The sequence below is a fragment of the Phascolarctos cinereus genome, unplaced genomic scaffold, assembly GCF_003287225.1.
Source record: "Phascolarctos cinereus isolate Bilbo 61053 unplaced genomic scaffold, phaCin_HiC Scaffold_9;HRSCAF=440, whole genome shotgun sequence".
NCBI classification, from domain to species: Eukaryota; Metazoa; Chordata; class Mammalia; order Diprotodontia; family Phascolarctidae; genus Phascolarctos; species Phascolarctos cinereus.
In genome coordinates, this window is record NW_027556402.1 from 224,887,530 (window position 1) to 224,905,359 (window position 17,830).

A 17,830-nucleotide genomic window follows, 5' to 3' on the forward strand; every position below is an offset into this window, starting at 1 on the left:
TACAAAGTCTTAAGCTTCTTTCGATCTTGGCACAAGTTACCGGGTAGACTGCTTATCTTGGTGCCTGTCAAGGTTCTGTGGAGAAAACATTGCACTACTGAGAGCCCATACAAGTGACAGAGATCAACAGAATTCCAGTCTTAGACAACAAAGTAAATACTCCAGTCTTCACACGTAGGCCTTTGTCAATTCCAATACCTAAAGTCAAGTGCTAAGCAAGATGAATGAACTCTTCTTTTAGGTTCCCAAGCCAACTCATCAATGTACATAAAGCTTGTCATTAACAATGTCAAAAAAAAATATTCCATCTTCAACACAGGCAGTTAAGAAAAGTTCATCCATCATCTTAGACCAATATTGATACTCAGTGATCCAGACAGCAGACTCAACATTTTGGAATCCTCTTTGCCTTATCCATCTCCTCTGACCCCATGTCATCACTGAGGAATTGTATGTTTTTGAGCTGCAATGACTTAAGGAATCATTAAGTCCAAACTCTTATTTTACAGAAGAGAAAATTCAAGTACAAAAAGGTGGACTAAATAAATATTTAGCCCATCACATGGTTAATAAGCAGAAGTAGGATTTGAACCTAGGTTCTTTAATTTCAGATCCACTCTTTCCACTACACAAGGCTCTCAGATCTGTCCACTTTACTCTACCTATGACTACCATTTTCATTTATGCCTTTTTCTCTTCACAGGATCATAGATTTAGAGCTGAAAGACAAATCTGAAGTGGAGTCCAACTCGCTCATTTTACAGACAAGGAAAACTTCTGCTCTGAGAAATTAAGTGGCTTGCCCATCGTCACATAAGTAAGTGTCTTCCTGACTAAGTCAGAGACAGAAGGCATAAGTAAGAAGAGAAAGAGTTCGCCAGGATCCCACAATAGGAACCACTGCCACGAACAGTTAGGGGAGGGGAAAAGATAAATTCTAGGTCAAAATATGTTTTGAGAAGATTTCAAGGAGCTGGAATTTGAAAATGGAAAAAAAAATATGGAAAGGCAGAGATTGGGGGAGTGGGGGTGGGGTGGAGAGTTCATTCCTGGCTGAGGGAACCGTACACAAATGAATGCGGTGTGTGGGAAGAACAGTGATTGAAATAGTCTGCTTCTAGAAAAGGGCTTTTTGAAGGAGAATAGTAGGAATGCTGGAGCCACATTGTAGTAGGTCTTCAATGCCAGGCTAAGGAATATGGGTTTTACCCTACTGTAAAGGGGAATCACTAACAATCTTTCTAGGAACAGTGACCCAACGAAAGCTTTTGTGAGACTAACCTGGTCACTGTGAGACAGATAAATCGGAGAAGGGAGAGGCTACTGTGGAATCCCAGAGATGGACCTCAGATATTACTTAGTCCAAACTATAGGTGGACATCAGCCTCCTAAACCATATCCCCAACAATGGTCTTCCAACCTCTTCTTGAAAGACTCCCAGTGATGAAGAATTCCCTGAACAACCCATTCCACTTTGAGCTAATCCGAATTATTAGTTTCTTGTTATACCAAGTTGAAATCTGCCTCTGTGCCATTATCGCTCACTGCTCCTAGCAAAATAAATTTAATCCCTCTTCCAGAACAGCCCTTCCAATATCTGAAACCAGAAATCCTCTCCCACTCTGTCCTCAGGCCTTCTCTGGGCTGAATATGGCCAATTCTCTCAAACATTTCTTGTGTGGCCATATCCAGTCCTCTCACCCCAAATCGGTCATTCTCCTTTGGACATATACAGGCTTGTTGCTATTTTCAATAAAATCTGATGCCCAGAACTGAACACAGTCGTTTGGACGTGGTAATGACAAGAGCAGAATACAGTGAGACCACTGGCTTCCCTGGGGCTGGACACTACACTTCTACTAATACAGCCTGGGATGACACTAGAAGTTTTCTGGCTCCTGTGTCACAATGAGGATTCACATGGAGCTTGCAATTCAATAAAATACTCAGATCTTCGTCTTCCTTTTTAAAACAAGAATCACTGTCTAGCCAAGTTTCCCTCCATCTTAGTTTTGAAGTTGCTTTTTAACCCTAAGTGTAAAACTTTGCACTTATCCCTGTTATGGAAAACTTCATCTTAGATCCAGCCCAACATTTTAATCAATCGATAAACATTTATTGAGTGCCTACTCTGTGTCAAGCACTGTGGAGATCTTTTGGATTATCATTCTTTTGTCTTTCTATTAAGCATCCTTTCCAGCTTTGTGGGCATCTGAAAATTTGCTAAATGTTTTAATTGGAATTTTTCCTATTAGTACACTGAAAAGTGTTTTTGTATGATCAATGATAACTTGCAATATCTGTTTCCGTGTTATTCTTATGATGCCCAACTCTCTTTCCACAACTATCCACGTACCCCCAATTTAAAAAGATCCACACTTACAAACTCTCTAAATTGATGGTTCCAGTCAGGTTAGGAAATCCCTGTACCATGCCTGCACCCCGAATGACTCTTTAAAAAAAAAGGGAAAAAGAAACTGAGAATTATAAAAGAAATTCTTAAAAGACAACATTTAATACTCGAACTTCACAATCTACTTTATCTATTTTATCCTCATCCTAGGTCAAATTATAGAATTACTACGGTACTGAAAACACAATCAGCCCCGAATCCTTCCAACTCAGTCTGGAATGTTGATAACTTGGCTGAAAGTGTTCATGTGAATAAGTTAGACCAATCCCACACCAGGCATCACAGACAAAAGGAAAAAGCACAACTAACAAAAATAAAACCAAAAACCCTCGATTGATGTACTACTTACAAAGAATGCAGCTCCGACAGATTGTGAAAGGCCGCATTCCCCACAAAAGATAAAGGGTTGTCATTTAAATGGCTGCAAAATTAGGAAGAGATAAATGTTCATAAAATGTTCATAAAATCATTCAGCACTAAATCTGTCTGCATACAGATGCCAAATACCCCAAAGACTTAACTGATACTTTCCTGCTCTGTCCAGATGTCTGGCATGATTGAGGCAGCTTAGCATAATTTTACATTTAAAAAAAAAAAGCTTTCCAAAGTACTTACATGGTTTTCAAGAGTGGATTTCCACCAAATGCTCCATTAGGGATTACAGAAATAGAATTACTACGAAATCCCCTAAAGAAAGAGAGACACTATATTGAAATTAATATTCTATTATGAAGTTATCTTTACTACCATAGAAGTACTTAAAAATATGTTAACTACATACTGTAATATAATTACAAGTATGGACTCCTATTCAGCTCAGTGTGAAACACAAGTAGTAAATACTCTGAAATAAACTCCAAAAAAGGGGAGAAGACAAGAAAATTCTAATTTTATCTCATCTTTTAGAGATGACCAGCCCACTAAAAAGCACTGTGCCTAGTTCCAAAGCCACAGTTTAACCTAGGACAGATTGTCTCTCTGTCTTTGTGTATATATATAAGTAGGCATATGTCTATTGCCCCTTGATCCTAGGTTCAACTATAGCCTTGGAGTGAAGACACTTTGCCACCTCATAGAATTTTTATCGTCCTTCAAGGCTTAGCTCAGCTGCTGCTTCCTATGGGAAGCCTTCCTTGATCAACCTGCCATCCTCTCCCCACAAACATAAATACACACACAAAGATACGTGTATATGTATGCACACATATAGTATATATGCAAAGATATGTACACAGATACAATACAGATGCACACAGATACACACACACACACATAATATATATCCACACAGATAAATATATACACAGATACAGTATATATGCATACATATACATATATAGTATATATATGCAGATATATATGCATATATAGTATATATGCACAGATACATACACACAGATATAGTATATATATGCATATATAGTATATATACACACAAAGATACATATACACATATAATATATATATATATAATATATACAAACATATAATGTATATACTCACACATACATTCATATACATTACACACACACACACACACACACACACACACACACACACACATTTGGTGATGAAATGATAGACAAATGTATCTGTTCAAGAGAAGAAGAAAAGTTAATAAAGGTCTCTCCGTGGAACCTGCTCCAAGCCTCAATGAGCACTGCCCTCTCTGAGTGCTTATCTGATTCAACAGACATTAGGGACCTACTATGTGCAGGCCATTTAATGTCTACACTTGCCATGTGCTGCTTCGTGTGGTTATTTGTTGTTTTATGCCTTTGTTTACAACTCCTATTTTTACAGTGCTTTGAGTCCTTTCTTCATGATAATCACAGCAAGCAGGTGCTGCAATGATTAAGCTCACTATTTCACAGATGAGGAAAATGACGCCCAAAGAGATCAGGCGACTTGTGCAAGGTCACAGCGCTAAGAAGGGTCTGACTCACGGCAGCTCCTTTCCCAAGTTCAGCACTCTTCCTACCATGCGGAGGACACATCAGCCCAGCTGGCCCTGGACAGCAGGGACCCCAGCTTCTACCTCTTCATACACCCGCACCCAGTACGCTGCCTGCATATCACAGACATTTGAGAGAGATTTGTTGATGACAATAAAGGCCCAATTTACGCACCACTTTCTATGAGAGAGTCTTCTTTCTTTATCTCTTAGTTGTTGATTGTATATCCTTCATCAAAGGATCATGTGTGAGCACACACACACACACACACACACACACACACACACACACACACACACACACATTATCTATTGACATGATAATCTTCACAGAAGAATGCAAGTGTCCTGAGGGCAGCTCCCGCATCCGCAGTGCCCAGCACAATGTCTTGCACACAGGTGTATAGACCTATAGCTGGAAGGGGACAGTGAGGCCAACCCCTCTCATGTGACAGACCAGGAACCTGGAGCCTAGGAAGGGAAAGCAATTTGCCTAGAGTCACACAGGCGGAGTAGGTGCTTAATAAAAGCTCACTCAGTTGGACAATGATACAGAGTTCATTTGGTACAATTACATAACAAGACACTGGTGCGTTGGAAGGCTGGGGGTGGGGCGGGGGTGATGGAAGAATGAGGCAGGAAGAGAGCAAAGAAAGACTCACAGCTCTTTCAGGCTCGGCAATGCTTTAACCGCTTGAGGAAATTCTCCCAAATTATTATAATTCAAGTCCCTAGAAGGAATGTGAAAATGAAGATGAAACCAGACCGAACAATAATCACATCTTTGTAAAGCAGAGATTTAAGACTCCTAGCCTGGGCCTGAACCAGACTAAAATATAATTGGGAAATGTTTAACAAAATAAATAAAAATACAACACAGATCCTGTTCATTTGTGATTTACTAAGTCAATATACAGCGGCAGGCATCTATTTCTATTTGAATTTGATACCACTGTTGGAAGGAATTATACTAGCTAAAAATGTCACCTATCAATAAATATGTTATAAAAATCAAAACTATAATTAAGAAAAGCTTCATGGAATTACCAAGACTTTTATGATAGACTTGATTTTGGATTCTTTTTTTAAACATTTTATTGATATGCTTTTCTTTTTTAAAATCTTTGCCACTACCCAATAATTAAGTCCTTACAAAAACCTCCCTTGTAAAAGCAAATATAATTAAGCAAAATAAATCAACCCATTGGCCATGTCTGAGAATATATGCCAGATTGTGTTCCTACTGTCTACCTCTCTGCTTAGGAAGATGACACTGCACGAGGATTAACAGGTCTTCAGATCAGCATTTTTTTTTTATCAAGTTAAAAAATTTCCTCATACTGATATCAACACATTAATTTATTCCATGGCAGAAAATGGCAGTAAAATTATTATCTCCTTAGGAATTCACCACCAAAGAAGTCCTTTATATATTCCTTTTCTAAACAGATAAAGGAAATAGTATTTGGGGAGAGGGTAGTGTTTTGAAGTTTGGAATTTTAAAAAGATTTTTAAAGGTTTAAAAATTCATAAATGATTTTAACCACCATGGGGAACTCTAGTTGTGTGAACTCATTCCATCAACACAGACCCCAGACTGTCTCTGAGTCAATAAAGAAGTCACATGCACAGGTCAAGTGGTTTGCCCAGGGTTCCATGGCTAGCATAGGCAGCATGTAAAGCTGGGTCTTTCTGACTCCAAGGTCAGCATTCTATCTATTACTTAATACAGCCTCTGAATAGTATTTCCCAGAAATTGAGGACTAAGTCTAGTAAAAAGAATGACTTCCATGAAATTCTGGGGCTGTGGTCTTCTTTGCTATGGCGGCTACCACCAAAGAGTGGTCTTAATCTTCCTGTTTGGGTCTATATTTCCTTAGAGAAGCCTGAGAAACAAGAAGAGGCCAAAGCAGAAACTCAAAGCTATTGGCCTCATTCAGATATGACTCTTTTAAAAAGGGATCATCTTTGTAAGACACACAGTACCACTGTTAAAGGTCATAATGTCAGCCTTGTCAACCTTGCTACCTGATTCTACAAAATTAGGTGAAACAATATTCAAGGAGACCACAGTTCTTTATTTTTATTTTTAAATTTTTTTTTTTTAGGCAATTGGGGTTAAGTGATTTGCCCAGGGTCACACAGCTAGTAAATGTCAAGTGTTTGGTCTGAGGCCAGATCTGAACTCAGGTCCTCCTGACTTCAGGGCTGGTGCTCTATCCACTGTGCTACCTGGCTGCCCCAAGACCACAGTTCTAAAGAAGAAATGACCTGGGTAGCTAGATTAACAACTGAATTGAGTTTTAAAGCTGGAGCCAATTATAATGAATTAATGACATGATTTTAGAATAATATTTTCAGAAATGTTATGCACACTGTATTTCTTAAATATTCTAAATTTTTCTTTATGAAGACCTAGTTCTATTTCTCTTAGCTCATGAGACTGAAAGTGAAATAAAATCACAATTAACAGGGAATTGACTAATTAAAATCCTCAATACCCCTCCCCATCCTGGCCCCAAAGAGAAGGGAGGTTTCTTTTCTAACCACAAATCTGAATTATTCTTGATTCTAACCATAAGACTGCCAAAATAGAAATGTCACAAAATGACCAAAAAATTAGAAATAAATTATGGATTCAGTACCATATGTTCTTTTACAACAGTCATAGAAATGCATATCATGATCAGATTATTCAAGATGCACTTACAAAGTTTCCAAGTTGTCTAACCCATCAAAACAGTGCTGGCCCAGGGTCTTAATTTTATTGTTATGAAGGTGTCTGGGGAGACAAAAATCAAAAATAGTATGTAGATATCTGTAGGCAGTAATTGTTTTAAGTATTTAAAGTAGCTCCCACATAAGTTTCAATACCAAACAGGTGATTTACATTGCTGTTGTTCAGTCGTTTCAAGTGACCCCGTCCAGGGTTTTCTTGGCAGAGATATTTGAGTAGTTTGCCATTTCCTGATGAGGAAAGTGAGGGTTAAGTGACTTGCCCAGGGTCACACAGCTAGTAAGGGTCTGAGGCCAGATTTGAACTCATGAATATGAGTCTTCCTGACTCTAGGCCCAGTACCCTATCTGCTATCCCAACTAGCGGCTGGCGATAACAGTCAAACTAATAGGATCGACAGTGTCAAAGGCTGCAGATATGCTGAGAAGGATGTGATCTGTCAATTAAGCTTTGCAAAGTACAATTTTCAGCTGAATGATGCGGCTGGAAGTCAGAGGGTAGAGGCTTTAGAAGACCAAGTAAGGAGAGGAAGTTGAGGGACCTTGGACAGACAACTTTTGACAGGGGTTTAAGCTGTCAGGGAGGGTGGGGGCAGATATTGAAAGAGCTAGCAGGGATGGTGGGAGTAAGTGAAGTGGTTTTTTTTGCTTTTAAAAGAATAGAGAGGAGATTTGGGTGTGTTTGTAAGTGTCAAAGAATGAACCAAAAGACAGAGACTGAAGATAAGAAAAAGTGGGGATGAGAGCTGGGGGAATCTGCAGGAGATAATGGAGAAAATGGTGAGGTACAAGGGTTTGCTTTGCAGAGAGGTTTGTCCTGGAGAAGGGTCCCTCTTCACCTGGTCATAGAGACCAGAGTGAAGGAGATATGGTAGGAGGAGATGTCTGGTGCTATATAAGATGAAGAAGAAGAGGCAAGAAGGAGCTGGAAGCAAATGGCCTCAGTCTTGTCAGTGAATATGAGGTGAAGTCCTCAGCCAGCTCTCTGGACTACCTGGCACCTTCCAAAGTCAGAGTCTGTACGTTCAGTCCTCAAAACAATCCAATGAAAGACAATTCCCCCCTTTTCAATGGTCACAAAATAGGCTCAGAGAAACAACACCGCTTGTCACAGAGTCGGTCTAGAATGTCCCCTTCTCCAATCCATCCTCCACAGGTAATCTGCCTAAGGCACAGGTCTGACCATATCATTTGCTTGCTTAAACGCCCTCAGGGGCATTTAGGGTTAGCTTGACACTTAAGGTCCATACAATTAGACTCCTACCTGCTGTTTTTTGATAGCCTGCTCCCCTTCACAAACTCCACATCCCAGCCAAACCAGTCTATAAGCTGCTCCCCAAACTCAGCCCCTTATCCTCTGCACTTATACCTGCTGTCTTCCAGGTCCTGGGACACTTTCTCTCCTCATCATCTTCTCCCCAGATCTTTAACTTCCCCCTACTACAGGCATTCTCTGAGCATCTCAACCACCCATCTGGCCCTGGCCCCGCCCCCTCCATTTTTCTTGCATTACACTCATTTGTAGGGCCACATCGGAGAATATAAGCAACGTGAGGGCAGGGACTTCATCCAGCATGTCTTTGTATCTCCAGTGCCTTCCACATAAATATTAGTTTTATTGAATGAAATTTAATTGAAGGAGATACCGTGAGATAATGAAAAGAGAGGTGGATCTGGATTTGAATTCTGATTCTTGTCACTAAACTATCCGTGTGAGCTTGGACGATAATCTGTGAGCCCCAGTTTCCTTATCTGTGAAATGAAGGGGCTGGAATACCTGACCTCTAAGGTACTCCCCTGTTTTAAATCCCTAATCCAATATAAAGGCAGAGGGAAAGGACATTTTAGTCCCTTGTGTACTTATGGGAATGGAACACAGCTTCTTTGGATTCATTTTCTACTTACCTATTTAAAACAGAGGGAAAACGTTAATTGAACCTTAAATAGAAATCATTACAAAATCTTCATCATTTGCCCTTGATCATTTGTAAACAGGGGAGAAGGGCAGTTTGATCTTGCAAAAGGTCTATAACAGGAGCATCTGAACAGAACTTAATTTCTATTACCTTCTGGCATGGATAGTAGAGACCTGAACCAAAACCTGGAACAAAATGTACTAATTTGCTAAGCCCTGACCCCAAGTGAATCCAAATATCATTTTGTTTTGCTAAGCTAAAAAGAAACTCATGATCTCCATCAAAGCCCAAACCAAACACGGTTTAGATTGTATTTGGCTCAGCGTGGGTCTCCGCATACAGTAAATCTGATGGCAGGGTTAGAAGGTCTCAAAATGTCACAAAACCAGTTAGATGCTCTCAATTCGGGCCCTCCTCAGCTCTCACTTGGACTTTTAGCTCTGGCCTCCTGAAATGGACTCCCTGCTTGTAGCCCCTCCCCTCTCCAGTCTACCCTCCTCATGGATACCCAAACAATCTTCTTAAAGCAGAAATCTGACCATGTCATTCCTTGGTTCAAGAGCCTTCAGTTGGCTCCTTGTTACCTCAAGGATGTTTGTTGTTCAGTTGTTTTTCAGTCATGTCTGATTCTTCTTCTTTGGGGATTTCTTGGCAGAGATACTGGAGTGGTTTGCTATTTCTTTCTCTGGCTCATTTTACAGATGAGGAAACTGAGGCAAATAGGGTGAAGTGAATTGCCCAAGGTCACACAGCTAATAAATGTCTGCAGCCAGATTTGAACTCAGGAAAATGAGTCTTCCTGATTCCAAGCCCGGCACTCTATCCACTGAGCCATCTATCCCCAAAACCTCCCTAAATGACAAACCCTTCACCATATGGTTCCAGCGTACTTTTGCTGATCTATTCCATAATACTTTTTGCCATGCCCTCCAGATAAACTGGCCTGCTTCTTATTCCCCTCCCATCTTCATGCCTTTGCTGTGCTCATGCCTCCCTCCTTAGAATCCTTCAGCATCATTCAAGGCACATCTCTTGTGACAACTCCCATGGCAACATCTTGCCAGTTCCTCTGACCCCTCTTCAAAGCGTCACGCACATTCTCAACAGTGTACACGTCATATCTCATACCGCCCCCTCCCACTCCGGGGAGACTATAAGATCACTGCGGGCAGAGACATACCATCTTTGCATGCCCAATGCCTGCCACATACCTCCTCACATAGATCTCTCATCCAATCAGTCTGGGTGTTCCCTGTCACAATGCAGACTGAGACCCCCTCTGTGCCTGCCCTTTGCTTAGCAATGCCTGGCACATTAACAAATGTTTGTTGATCGAATCTTGCCTCTCACTTTCTCTTATGCCACCTCAAAGACCAAAGTAGCTATTATTACACACACACCACAGAGGCTTAATAAATGCTTGCTGAGATTATTTTGTGTGTGGCCTGACCAGGGCAGTTCAGCAGAATAATAATTTCTCTAGGAGTGGGAGCTGCACTATGTTTTGGCTCTCCAGTAACGTGCCACCAAAGACCAAGTACTTTTTATAGAGTTAAAGTCAGAAATGCCAAGAGACGCTGCTGCCTCCCACTCCCACCTCTCTGTTTAGCATGGTGCCTGTCACACACTAAATACTTCTCAAGATTGACCTGCAGAAGAAATTTAAAGCAGCAGGTACTCACAGGACCACAAGGCTTGAAAGGTTGGTGAAGGCAAAGTCAGGGATGCTCGTGATCTTGTTGAGGGCCAAGGTCAGAGCCTGCAGGGAGGGGAGGTTGCTGAGTGGCTGGACAGGAACTTCGCTCAGACTGTTGTCATCAAGCCACAGATGCCGTAACTGAATGAGACCCTCAAAGCTCTCCTCCGGGACTGAGGTAATGTGGTTGGCATCTAGACGCCTGTCAGAGAAATACAACAGCAGAGTTAAAGAGCACATTTTAATCATTAAGAAATGAGTCACATAAATCTCACAACTCAAAAAAATTTGAAACTGAGAACGGAAATTGTAATGGCTCTAATAATTTGGGTAACACCTATTTCAAGAGAAAATTATTTTTAAAAAGTGAGCCCCATGTTAATTTCCATCAGTCAGAGTATTCTCCAACTTCTTCCCAAACTAAGGGGATTTATTGATCCAAATGTCAGAGTTTTACTTTAAAAATCAGAGATACATCAGTTTTTAAAATTAGATATATTTCACAGTTGCAAGACATTTCTTTAATCCAGTTTTTTTTTACTCGGTTTTTAAATCCTGAAAACATTCAATACCTTTAGTGGTTGTTTTTTCAAACAGACAGAAAGCTGAAATGACACATACAGTTCACTCACAGGGTTGGAAATGTATCCCAACCTTCAAATATACATTTTCCAATATGGCTGATGCTGTGGTGTAAATAGGATATGAATTGGGAGAGCAGGTGGGATAATCCACCTACTGCAAGAAGGCTCAGATGGTGTTTCACCTGGGAGAGGTCACAATGTTCCACAGCAACCAAGCTAGGGGGGTTAGGAGTCCTGTGTTTCCGGTCTCAAATCTGCTGCTATCTGCCCTTGGATAAATCATTTGACCTTTCCAGAGCTTAGCATAACACCTGGCACACAGTGGGTGCTTGATAAATTGTGGACTGATTGAGCCTCAATTTCCTTATTTGGAAAATTGGGAAATTGGATTAAGTCTCTATTAAGTCTCTAAGGTCCCTTCCAGTTGTGATCATTTGCAGGGTGGGTATGAACCAGTGGTTTCATCTCTATGGGGAAACTCTATTCCCTAACGCGAATTACCAAATAGTCTATAACTTGTAGCCTCAGAGAAGGGTTCTTACCCTGGGATCCGTGAACTTTAAAAAAAAAATCTATTTTGATAACTTTATTTCAGTATGATTGGTTTCTTTGTCATACTGTGGATTTTATGAACCTAGAAATGCTTTTATGAGAAGGGGTACAAAGGCTTCAGAAACGACCAAAGGGGTCCATAAAACAAAAAGGTTAAGAAGTCAAGTCAACAAACTTTGTATCCTCAGAGCTCAGCACTATGCTTGGCACTGAGTTAGCACTGACTCAGTGCCAAGCATAGTGCTGAGCTCTGAGGATACAAAGAAAGGCAATCCTTGGGCTCAAAGATATGGTTACAGTTCCTTAGAGAGATGCTTGAGGCACTGAGAAGTTAAGGGAGTTTTGCCCTCTGGTCATGCATGGCCCTCTAGCCAGGACTATGCTCCTTATATTCTACATTCTAGCAGAATATCTGGAGTCTAGGGAATTGTTGATCTCCTTTTCTATTAGGGAAATACCACCAATCTCGTGAAAAAATATTAATGAGTTGTTAGAACCATAAATCATGATGGCAGAATATTAAGTAGGTTTGTCAAACATTAAAGTTGAAATCAACCTTAGGAATCTAACTGCCCTCATTTTACAGATACAGAAACTGAGCCCTAGCAAGATGAATATTCTTTATTATGGCCTGGAAATCAGAAATACATGAAGTGAAAAGCACATTTGAGTGACGGGGAAAGATTCCCCACTTCTGTACAATGCTAAATGGGCTAGGTCACTCTGGCACCAAAATTAACTGCAATATCAATCAGGCATAAAGTTTATCTTTTAAGTGGAGGAGGAACACATTTGTAAGCAAGGGAGGCAGCAAGGAACAACAGAAAAAGTACTGGCATTGGAGAAAGAGGACCTAGGTTTGAATCCTGGTTCTATCAGCTACGTATGACCTTTGGGCAAATCTTCTACCCTTTCTGAGCCTTCAGTTCCACACCTAAATTGAGTGGGGGAAGCGGGTTTGTACTTGGATCCAATAACCCCATCCCCAAAGCTCGGCTTAGCTCTCCCTCTTACATAAGACCTTCCTTGAATTCCCCTAGGATATCACCTCCCCCACTCCCTTCCCCACTCAATTTACTTTGTATATGGTTTGTATTTTTATATTTCTACATGTTGTTTCTTCCTGAGATAGAAGGTAACCTCTTTGAGGACGACAACAGTTTCATTTTTGCCTTTATATCTGTAGTCTGCCACATAACAGGCACTTAAATATTTTAATTAAATGATCAACAAGAAATGACCAAGTGAGGCTTGTCCCTGATATAACTAAAAAAAGACCTGAAAAAGTATTGGAAAAGTCCGAGCAAGCAGGCTGTTGCTGTCTCAAGCATTTGGGGCTGGGCATAAATGTTCTCAGATCTATCTCTTTCCCCATAAGCTCCAGAATTCATCCTCTAAGGGCACAGGTGTCCCATACAAACTAGGCTAACAGCACACCTACTAAAGGTATAAGGGGTCTTTTTTAACAAGGAAGAATGATTTTAATTATAACAATTTGTCTTCTCTACTTGAGGCTTCCAGGGTTTTGTGGGTATTCAGGAACTATTTCTCTGCTTCCCATCCCCTTTGCCCCAAATCTGGCCAGTCTAAAATCTGAATGCACCCCTTTATCAATGTTATTTTGATCATGAGTTCTTTGGGGGCAGCAGCCGTTTTTCCCTTTCTTTGTATCTCCAGCACTTACTGCAGTCTCAGCTATACAGGCACTTAGTAAATGCTTGTTGACGACTTATTTTTTTCCCTATTTGACAAGATCTCATCTTAAGAGTCTACGTTTGGCTTAATATGATCGTCCTTCCTTTTTTTTTAAACAAACTTTTCACAATTTGAAGGCCATTCCCTGGGCTTATGATTAGAAACTCCTGTGTCAATAAACCAAGTTCTGCCAACACAATTTTCCAGAGGCTGCTGTCCTCCCCTCCCCCCCAAACCAATCCCCTACCCCACCCCAACCTCCCAGGTGGTAAATCAGCAGGACAATGATGCTCTTCTTCCTTCTCTCAAGAAAAACAGGAGGAAGCTCACAATTCAACCCCTTGAATCATTCTAGTTAAAAACAGCTGGCCAGGGAGCAGGCTCGGGAAACTCTGTAGTCCAATGGTTTGCTGCTGTCTGTGACACCTACTGGCTGCGTGACCTTGGGCCCTGGCAGAAGGAGCCCCCACACAGAGGAAATGACAGCGCGAGTGCCTGCGTGCATGACCTAGAATCCCAGAACCGCAGAGCCAGAGGGAATCTGCCAGGCTGTGTATGGCACTTCATGTTATGGACCAGGACACCAAGAGTGACCAGCCCAAGACTTGTTACTCCAAGACTCTACAGGGGAGTTCTCAGCTGCCACACCCAAAATGACTACACAGCAAAGAAATGCCAAAATCAGAAGTTTCTCAAGCACCAAAAAAATTCCAGGACCTGGGGTTTCATCGGTGAGGAAACCTCTCAGTCCCGTGCTTCTCTCCTCAGCCAAGGAAACTCTTGGCCAGTTACGCCGGGGAAGCTTCCCCAGCTAAGAACTCACAGAACCATTCCTAGGAGACCCTGCTTGGCTCGAAGTGGGGATCAGATGAGGGGAGCAAGGAGCTAAGAAAGCCTCCCTCATGCCTCCTCACAGGGGTTTACCTGCTTGTTTGTTTTTAATATTATGATAGCTGTATTTCAGTAAAATTGGTCTCCTTTGTACTCCTACATATATGCTATGCATTTGAAAACATTATTAGCACTTTACATGTTATTTCATTTTAGCCTCACAACAACCCTTGAAATCAGTACTATTATTATCCCTATTTTACAGATATGGAAACTGAGGCTTAAAAGAAGTTAAATAACTTGCCCAGGGTCATAACAGCTAGTCTGTGTCTGAGGGAGGATTTGAATTCAGGTCTTCCCAACTCTTAAGTCCTGCACTCTATTCACACTACCACCCAGCATCTTCTCATCTTCAGAGAGTTGCCCAGAATCATCCGGTCAGTATGTGTCAAAGGCAGGTCTTGAACTCGGGTCTTACTGGCTCCAAAGCTGGCTTTCTAGCCAACATAACACACTGATTAAACATGAAAACTGTTTTTAAAAAATGTAACCTCTTAAATTAAAAAATGAAAAAAAACCCTTCTAGAAATAGGTTCTCCTGTGAGTCATCAAAGGGTTAATCCATAGGCCTCAGCTGATATGCAGGTGTCATAGCCCCATGAGAAACAGGTGTGCACACCCTGATTTGTAAAGAGTTTTAGCTTTCACTGAGGATCAACATTTCAGCAAAGAAATGAAATTTTTTTTTTAAAGAAAAGCCTAAGGGCTCCTCAGAGATCAGCTAGAAACTGCCTGCTTGCTTTTTTTTTTTTCCACACCTCCCAGAAGATGAAAAGGATTACCATCCAACTCCCTTCTTCAATTCAGATTCAGCTTCTTTTATGCTGCAAGGATGTTAAGGGGATGGTGGAACCCTTTATCAGGAGAAATTTACAGGATCCAGGGTAATTACAGAACTGCAACTTTCTGATAAGTGGGATTTTACAGTGAGCTCAGGGGCCAGATTATTTGTTGTATCATGTATGTACACACACAAACATGTACATGTGTATACACACATATATGATATGTATGCATGCATGTGTATATTTTAAAATTTCTAAATAAAAGGAGCTTTAAAAATGGTGGCCAGTGTGTTTAGAGCAGAAAGAACACTGGGTCTAGATTTGACCCAAACTCAAATCCCATCTTGGCTATTTACTACCTACATGACTGTGGAAATCTCTCTCCCCACCTCCCTGGCTTCAGTTTACCTTTCCTGTTTGGCTTCACATTCAAATGCCCCTCCATCTTCTTCAGGGCAGAACTACACTAAAACCCTAAATGTCTCTCCTTCAGCCACTCTTCTAACCACCATCAGCTCTTCTTCCTCCTCACTCCCTACATTATCTTGGCTAACCCTGGCTTCCGAAAGGTCACTGGAAAGTTCTTTCTTTCTTTCTTTCTTTTTTTACATACCCATTAAACATATTTTCACATTAGTGAAGTTGTAAGTAAAAATTAAAACCAATAGGAGGAACCATCAGAAAGATGAAACAAAACTCAACAGAAGGTAAAAATAAGTGATAGCGATTCAACTTCCATAGTTCTTTCTTTGGATGTGGACAGCATTTTCCATCCCAAGGCCTCTGGAGATGTCTTAGATCCTCGTAATGCTGAGAAGGGTTCAGTTTAAGTCTTAGTCATTGCATAACGTGGCTGTTATTGTGTACAAAGTCCTCTTGGTTCTGCTCACTTCACTCAGCATCAGACCATATATGTCTTTCCAGGTTCTTCTGAAGTCAGCCTGTTCATCATTTCTTATAGCACAACAGTATTCCATTACATTCATATACCACAACTTGCTCAGCCATTCCCCAATTGATGGGCATCCTCTCAATTTCCAATTCTTTGCCACCACAAAAAGAGCTGCTATGAATATTTTTGTACATGTGGGTCCTTTTCCCATTTGTTTGATCTCTTTGAGATATAGCCCTAGAAGTGCTATTGCTGGATCAAAGGGTATGCACCTTTTTGTAGCCCTTTGGGCATAGTTCCAAATTGTTCTCCAAAATGGTTGGATCATTTCACAACTCCACCAACACTGTGTTAGTGTTCCAATTTTCCCACATCTTCTCCAACATTTATCATTTTCCTGTTTTGTCAAGTTCTTTCTTTCTTCAGAAATGGAAGTCGGGAGTCTTCTGGCACAAACCAGCCAGATCATCTCATTTTCACCTCACTTTCCCCCATCTGTCCCCACCCCAGATAACGTTTGAAGAACGAAGCTGCCTTTTGGGCTGCTTGAAATGGTTTTTTGTTTTTCTTTTTTAAAATGGCACCCAGCAGTTTGGAGCTGAAAGAGTCGTGAGACATCACCCAAGCCTTCCCAGCCCGCTGTCATTGGGCTGAAGACCTCCCCTAATTCTTCAATTCTAGGTTTCTAAGATGAACCGAATTCCTCGGTCTGCAGTCCCAAGGCAGGTACACATCATGTGTTCGCCACCTTTCAAAGACTTCTCAGTCTCATGCTTCTTTCCTTAGCCAAGGAGACTCTGAACTAGCCACACTGAAAAGCCCCCCAGTTAAAAACTCACCTAACTGCTCCACCAGACCTTGTCTGGCTCTAAGAGGGGATCAGATGAGGGGAGTAAAAAGATAAAATAGATTCACAGAAGTTCCCTCTCTCCTTCACGCTTCCTGCAAGACAGCTTGGGTTTTTTCCCCCACTACTTTTGTGTGATGAACCTGAGTTCAAATCTGGCCTCAGACGCTTACTAGCTGTGTGACCCTGGGCAAGTCACTCGACAAAGATTGCCTCAAAAAACCAAAACATGACTGTATTCTGAAGAGAAAGGTCCATAAGCTTCAGCAGACTTACAGAGATGTCACAACACAAAGAAAGTTAAGACTCCCTGCCTTGAGGGGTCTATGTGCACTATGCCTTCGATTAGGTAAGACAGTGAGAGGGATCTGCCGACAGCCCGATCTGAAAAAGCCCGAGCTTCTCCAAACAGAAGCAGGGACAGCACAAACAGCACTGGCGACTCTAAAAACGCCCACATGCTCCCACCCACCCTCAGCCTAGCGAAGACTGGCACCTGGAAGCTCCCCTTACGCCATAAGCCCCAGGTAGGTCCTTTGCTTAGGGCCTCCCTTCTTCTACAGTTCCAGCTTTCCCCTTGGCTCCTCCACCTCACCGGGCTCCTGTTCCCCAGCACTGCATTCCTGGCCGTCTCTGAAGATCAAGCCCAAGGCCTCCAAACTGGCAGAACTGCCTCACACCTGCACTGTCTAGACCGCCCTCACCAGCCCTAGGCCGGAGGGAAGAGGGAGGAAGAACAGCACTGACTCTACCTTATTCATCTTTTTACTCCCTAGTGGAAAGAGAGCCAGCTTTGGAGCTTGAAGACCTGGGTTCAAATTCCACCTCTGACACATACTGACACACCTGAGAGCGCCCAAGCAGGTCAT

The 17,830-nt window shown here is 41.5% G+C and overlaps 1 protein-coding gene across 2 annotated transcripts in view; it reads right to left on the reverse strand.

Moving 5' to 3' along the window:
- LGR4 (leucine rich repeat containing G protein-coupled receptor 4) overlaps nt 1-17,830 on the reverse strand; it is a 126,856-nt gene that overhangs the window by 16,217 nt on the left and 92,809 nt on the right. For both annotated transcript variants that reach the window (XM_078149019.1, XM_020977971.2), the window contains 7 exons: nt 10,702-10,917; nt 7,078-7,149; nt 5,030-5,098; nt 3,029-3,100; nt 2,763-2,834; nt 2,384-2,452; nt 4-75 (listed from right to left, as the gene is read on the reverse strand). In XM_078149019.1, coding sequence (XP_078005145.1) covers nt 4-75; nt 2,384-2,452; nt 2,763-2,834; nt 3,029-3,100; nt 5,030-5,098; nt 7,078-7,149; nt 10,702-10,917 — 642 coding nt within the window. The remainder of the gene's footprint in view (nt 1-3; nt 76-2,383; nt 2,453-2,762; nt 2,835-3,028; nt 3,101-5,029; nt 5,099-7,077; nt 7,150-10,701; nt 10,918-17,830) is intronic.